Genomic DNA, 7,002 nt, shown 5'->3' with positions numbered 1-7,002 from the left:
TTCCCTACAGGTCTCAAATATGTGCTTAGTTTAACACCACTATGTATACCAAATTTAGTTAGAGTACACTAGCACAGTTTTACGTTTACCAGAGTCTTCTTCAGATTTGGGAGAGGTCACTATGGCAAACTTTGTGTTATAGCGAGCTTTCTGTTTTTCACTAAGCATGTTCCACTGCGACTCCAGCAATTCTTCAATCTCCTCACTTGAAGCATCTGGATGTTCAGCAACCACCTATGCATGCAGAAATAGGTTTGCATTAAAAAAAGGAGACCACTGAGAATAATGGTGTACATATTTCTACTGCTTTGGAAAACTGGATACAAACAAGTTATTGAACGCTCCTATTGTAGATGGAACTAGATTAAAACCTTCTGTATCCAGTTTTTCTTTGAATAACACTTTTCTGTCTCTCTCAAAAAAAAAAACCAAAAACCACTGGCATACTTGGAAGTATTAGAGAAATTCTGGAAGTATCTATTTGCCTTTTAATGTTCAAAAAAGGGAGTGTCAATCTTGTCCTGTGGTCATTTGAAAAAAAATTGTATTATTTCTCGATGAAGTTTAAATCTATACCACAAAAGACAGACAAGCAATACTGGAATACTGTACTGCCTACAAAGACATCCATCAATTCACAGGAGAACTCATTAACCACAGAACTCATTACTATCCTAGCAGAGATTTTTACATGAGCTAGCATCTGATGCAACATTCTGTATTAATTCATCGTTTTGTCCTATGTATATGAACTCAGAAAGCTTTTCTTAATAACAGAATTTTATTCAACACAAACAGAAAATCCAGTATTAAAAACAAAGAAAATAATCCTCCTAAACTCCTTCAGTATTCCCATACCACTTCCTATGGAAAACCAGATTTGATTAATCACTGAAACCAGAAAGCTCTAAGATTGTACGATCTACAGAAATGAAACAGGAGCTTTAAAAACCACTCCTCTTAGCTCATTACCCAGCATCTTCCAAAATCCTATTGCTGGCGTGATGCAACCAATACCCAAAAATCATGGAGCAAAATAAAAACTAGGCCAACAAAGCCAAGCATTCCAACAATACCACCACTCAACAGAAAAGAAATGAATATTTTCTGTGATAAGTGGAGATTATTAAACCTTTCTTCGCTGGGATTGTTCAGTGTCTAGTAGGGAAACCCATGCTGTAATTTTTCCCCCAGGAGAGTACTAAGTTTGCTTCTTTGCTCCTATCTGTCACAACCCATCTGCAAAAAGCTTGGAGAACACAGCTACTCCTGGCGGCCTCAAAGTTTGACTGAAGTCCAACAATGTGAAAAAAGTTATCATGAGGGGAGAAACTTGACAGACCCACAAGATACCCCTCCCACAAATCTTGCTCATTGTGTTCAACTAGGGCACAGGGTTATTTAACTCTCTGAGAAATAACTGGCTTTGTTCGCACAAATGAGATACAGATTCACGTCACCTCGAGTCTCACCAAAATATGAATAATTAGGAGCACTGTGAAACGACAAGCAAAAGACACTCATGATCCTTAATGGTTAAGGGAGCCTCGTGCAGAAGGCCTCCAAGGAAAATTCCCAGCAGTCTTCCCCAACACCTTCATCCTCAATCCTGGGATACATACTGGAAATGAGGTATGGCATATCCTGATGAGGTATTGCATATCATGATGCACTTCTCCCAGGTATTCTCTTATTCTAAGTCTAACTACGCTCCAGAACACATGGAAGATCTTTTCTTGGATCTGGGAGTTAGTATCACTATAGGTGTGGAAAACATGGTAACTAGACCAGGCATGTCCTAGCTCATCCAAGCAAAGCATATGACCTTCACTCTTACTTGTCTTGATCTTCAACAACTCCTTACGCATGCAGAAATCCTCAATTTACACCCTACTAGTAAAATTATTTCTTAATTTACCTCAAAACAGACTCAAGGCCCAAATCAATGAATTAATATAAACAGCCAGCTGTCTGTCTCTCACTGAATGACAACTTTATCCCAAGTCTGACACTCCTAATGATTACCATGGATGTATTTCACAGAAGCACATAGGAATGCCAATAGTACAACATGTATCTTTATTCCTTTGGTAACAGCACAAAATACTTAGTGCGTCACTACAACCATGAAAGTGCTCCGAGTTTTCAACACCTCCCTCAGGAAGCAGCCTCTTAAATCATCAAAAACGTTTTCCAGCAGTTCATCCAGTCTTCTAGCAACCTCATTCACTTCTAAAAATTTCAACTATTCCTCACCCTCCTATCCCCAGAAAAAGTAACACCAAAAGTAGTAATTAGTAAAGCCAAACTGATATACGAATGCTACTTCCGTACAAAGCTGGACTCCAAGAAAGACACAGCAGGAAGAGCTCCACTTTTCACAAAGCTTATTAGAGGCCCTAAATGAGAAGTCTTCAGTCATACCTTTCCACGCACTTCCATCCCTTTCCAAGTGTGGGGGCCAGACAGCCTCCTCTGGATCCACAGCCCTCCTTTCTTCTAAGTTTCTACATGCAGATACTGAAGAGGCCATACACTAGACTATCACATGCCACCAACACAAGTAGCTCAAAACCAGGTCTGTTTTTCAGCCAAGGTTATCACTCCTTCTAAAGCATCAAAACAGCTACAACAGCAACAAAACCAACTCTTGGAAGGAAAGCAAATGTGCAAGCTGGATCAGATAAGCCTAAAGGAAGGGGAAAGCCTGAATATGAATTTAGATACAATCTCCACCTTCCACCAAAGGGACAGAACTGCCATTTTAAAAGTCGCTTGACAGGCCTGGCACCATACCCAAACCAAGGGAACTCTGGTTCCGTGCAAGAAGCATGACTATCTAAAATGCATTTCCTCACTGCCTGTTAACTTCACATCAAGAGAAAGGAAGACACGTTCTATTACCCTAATCGGTTAGAGGGACGTTACCTGCAGTCACCTGGTGTCTGCCGGTATCATAACCTAGTTCTGTTCTACACATGGAAGTGCTTCTGTACCTGTCAGAATGGCTCATACAAGCAGGTGGATTTGGATTTTCAGGACTGATCTTATCAAAAGGTCTTCTACGCAGACACAGTAGGATGTCCTCTCTCTAAATCCGTATAACACTTTGAAACAAACTTCCTTCTACTTAAAACTCCATGCAACATTAGCTGCTATCATGAGTGTGATTTTCAAGTTTATGCAAGTTTTTCACTTTCCTGAAATGACACTGAAGACAAAGCAATTCAACAATGTCAAATACTGTAACTGTCTGCATAATTTCCATCTATTAATTTGAGAATTACAGTAGAACCATAGTAGGGAATGAAGCTTGGTAACTGGCACAGCAAACAGCACATCTCTTCTGTGGTAAGATACGTTTGGCTTAGAGTCCATAAAACCAGACATAATAACTTTATTTCTTTCAGAGAAGTAATTTCACATCCCTCAGTATTGCACAAGACTTCTTGCTACCTACGTTAAAGGCCAAGGAAATCCTCCATTGCTACCATGTAAAAGACACAAGGTTACTTACAGAAGAACTGGAAATAGAACTCAGGTCTCTCCAACGTGAGTCAGATGATTTACCCATACAGCTTTTCACAGTGACTATGTCAAAATCTGCAGTTAACAGGCTGGCTACAAAGCCCTCTCCTTCCTGGAGCCAGCAAACTGAACTGCCAAGCCTTTTCTCGATTTAACCAAAACCATTAAAAAGATGTATGTAATAACACTGTGCTCATTTTCATGCTCAATATGAGCTTAAGCGGCAACAATCTAAAAAGATCCTAAGCCAAACCACACCTAATTGACCCCCATACAACAGAAACTTTTTTCAGTTTTTCTTTGTAAAGGTCCTACCTATGAAAGTTTTCTAACACAAATATCCTATAACAAAATCAATCATTCAGAGGCCAGCAAGCGTGACAAAGCCATCACTAATTTTCTGGTCCTTCTGTGGGTATTATGGATTACTACAACAACAAGAAAATATGAGAACTCATGCTTCTTACAGCACATGGAATTGTACTGCAAACGGAGCAGAGGGTTGGAAGGACAAAAAATGATGGTCATGATTTTAAAGTAATGAGCTAGAACAGCAGAACTGGTTTTATACTTCTTACAGTCTTCTTAAGAAATGTTGACATTAAGTTATTTACTTATTCTACCTTGTCTCAGAGTGTAATCCTCTCAAGATTATCTAGTTTCTGTTCCAGCAGATTGCACTGACAGTGATTTTCACAAGCTTTGCTAAACAAAGGAGTAAAGCCGTATCTTCAGAAAGTACAAACTAACTACAAGCAGACTGCCATAAACAGCCATACCCTCGCTTATAATTGCCTGAGCATACCTACGCAGATCTACTATGTTTTACAAACATTTTAAAAATATACTAATACAATGGACTATTAGATTATGTAGGATGACACTAACATGACTTATGCTTTAAGCACAATAGCAGTAACACTATCTGGTTTATATTGCTCATCTACATTCCCTTCTTTCCTTGTTCCTGTCCAGATTAAGATTTGATGCAGGTATGCCTTGTCAAGTCCACAGTATTATGGATTCTACAGTAACCTCTAGATTTTGCCAATAAATAAAGAAGTTTCTTTAAGCATAGAAATGAGAAGAGGTAATCATCGACAATAAGAGCTTAAAGATACTAACCTCATCTCTGTGCTTCTGACAAAAGACCAAAAACTGAGATACTCCATCGCCCTTTCTGCTTCGCGGAGTAGATGCCGGAGTTTTCTTTCTATTGAGAGGGGAGCCTATCCCTCTTTTGGATTCTGCCTGTTCGGATGACTTTTGAGGAGTAGTATTCTTAGTCCCCGACTGACTGCTTTCTTGCATATCATCAGTGGCAGACAATTTTGATGTCCTTCTCCTCCTCTTGATAGGAATGCCAGATTCCTTCATCGATTTCAGATTTTGAGTGGTTTCCTCATTTGAGTAAGATGACTCATCTATCTCCTCTAACGGTTCCACAGCAATGCCAACTTCTTTTGCCACTCGAGGATTAAGATGAGGTCTGTCCCTAACATAGATGAAAGTGTACTTGGCCTTCCGTTCTTCCACTGGCATGGCTACTGCTTCACTTGCTTGTTTAACACCCATCTCCCACTGTGGCCGCAGTTTCCCTGAAACAGGCTTTAACATCTGCAAGACAAGATGACAGTGTGAGAAATTTGCCCACTTCTGATTTCAAAATGCCAACATTAAGACAAAACAATTCCAAGCGACTAACTGTAACGTACAATTATAATTCCAACGTTCAAATGGAATTGTATTTGACAGCACCGATACCACTGTTTGAATCAATAACAAAGCAGATGAGCACAGATTTTTAATAAGTAACTAAGAGGAAAAAACAGCCCATTCTTTGCGTTGTTAAGTGAAGTGTAAGACTAGAAGCCTCTGTAAAACAAGCTGTCTTTAAAGCTTTCTAGAATATCTATTTATATCTGCACATACCTGTAACAGTAAAATAAAAAGCTGTCTGACTTGGTAGGCTCTTACCTTTATTTTCTCTGCTTTAGTGAGGGCTTGTTTTGCACTTTCCTGGCATAACTGTTCAAACTGGTCTTTTTCTTTGAAGGGCACAAGGCTCTTCTCAAATATCCAGGCTCGCTCTGGGGCATCTCCAAAAAACTGCACATGATATTGACGGAAACTCTTTTTCTGTCCTGAAAATTAAAAAGGAAAGTATTTAAGATATGGCTTAGGTTGTTCTCCGCGCTTTCAGACTTGGAAGTCCTTTGTAGGCCGCTGTAGTTACCATCACAGAAGCACAGTACAACTGTTAACCTTTCTAAAACCCACCTAACTGGCCTCAAAGTCTCTGAGCTATAATCTATGAAGTTTGACACAAAAGCCCAGTAGTTTAATTCCAAACAGTTAACTAAATTAACTCAAGGTTACCAATCATCTCTCAGAGCTTTCCACGTATTTTAATTGACATGTAGGCCTGGATGTCTCTGAAAACGCTACATTTGAAAAACTTTCCAAAGCTTGGATAGCCTGTGCACACAGTCTCACCTCTGAGTCACCTAAACACTATCTTTTAGTATTCTTGAACAGAAACGCGTACTTCATCTAGTTTAAGCATTTGCAATTACAACTTCATAAAACCAAGCTATTAAGGAATCAAAGCAAGAAATGAGAAAGATTTGGGTGGTGGAAGGGAGAGGGGGAAGATAGGAGAACATTTCTGAAACCTGGACAAGAAACATCCATTCTTCTAAGATCGTAGAGAGGAATACTGTCTCACTGCAGGCATACAACCTTCCCCTTCTGAAGATCTCAGCTATTCTACAGCCAGGGGGGAAGACACCACCTTCAAAGCCCACAGCAAACAATGATCTTTTAAAAGGCAGAGGTAAGAGAATCAGACTCCAGATGTCCTCTAGTATCTCCTTCATTAAAACTCACAGATTTGTTGTCCAAATGTTCAAATTAGGGTTTCATTTAAAAAGGGAAAAGGTTTTAACTGTGATGACCTACGTTTTTGTATTTGTAAACTCTATCCTGCCAGAAAAGGATCAGTTACTCCCCTTACAGTGTCCATGGTTCTCCAAGGTGTCACTACACTAGTGTCTAACATGTAGTCTGGGAGGAAGGGGAAATCAAGTAAGGATGTCTACCCAGATGTCTTCAGTCTAGGTCTAGATTTTGCTAGGTTGCCCATATACTCCAAGTCTTCTACCTTAATCAGCAAATACGTTTAGTTGATTGCTTCATGCACTATTATGACTGGGGTTTCTAGTCTTAGAAAGAACTTTCTTTTTCTAACTACTCAGCCAATAGTTACTTTTAAAGGGGCTTGATCTTGTCTCAAGATATGGCATCTGGTACGGTAATATGAAATCAACCTAATTAACCGTATGTGCATCAGTTTTATTAACCATTACATACATTAAATATACACACATATATATAAAAAAAACATACACAAGACTACAAGAACATTAATGACTCATTTGAGATGAGATATGAGAATCTAGAGGAACGTTGTAG

The 7,002-nt window shown here is 39.2% G+C and overlaps 1 protein-coding gene across 1 annotated transcript in view; it reads right to left on the bottom strand.

Moving 5' to 3' along the window:
* The window catches only part of WHSC1 (Wolf-Hirschhorn syndrome candidate 1), a 59,873-nt gene that overhangs the window by 32,759 nt on the left and 20,112 nt on the right, over positions 1-7,002 (bottom strand). Inside the window, exons 3-5 of the mRNA XM_010135870.1 lie at positions 5,506-5,672; positions 4,654-5,145; positions 90-234 (exon numbers count right to left, since the gene is read on the bottom strand). Of these exons, the coding sequence (XP_010134172.1) occupies positions 90-234; positions 4,654-5,145; positions 5,506-5,672 (804 nt within the window). The remainder of the gene's footprint in view (positions 1-89; positions 235-4,653; positions 5,146-5,505; positions 5,673-7,002) is intronic.

Source organism: Buceros rhinoceros, unplaced genomic scaffold (genome assembly GCF_000710305.1).
Source record: "Buceros rhinoceros silvestris isolate BGI_N320 unplaced genomic scaffold, ASM71030v1 scaffold7135, whole genome shotgun sequence".
NCBI classification, from domain to species: Eukaryota; Metazoa; Chordata; class Aves; order Bucerotiformes; family Bucerotidae; genus Buceros; species Buceros rhinoceros.
Note: the sequence above shows the minus strand (reverse complement) of the source record. Positions and strands in the feature narration are given on the sequence as shown.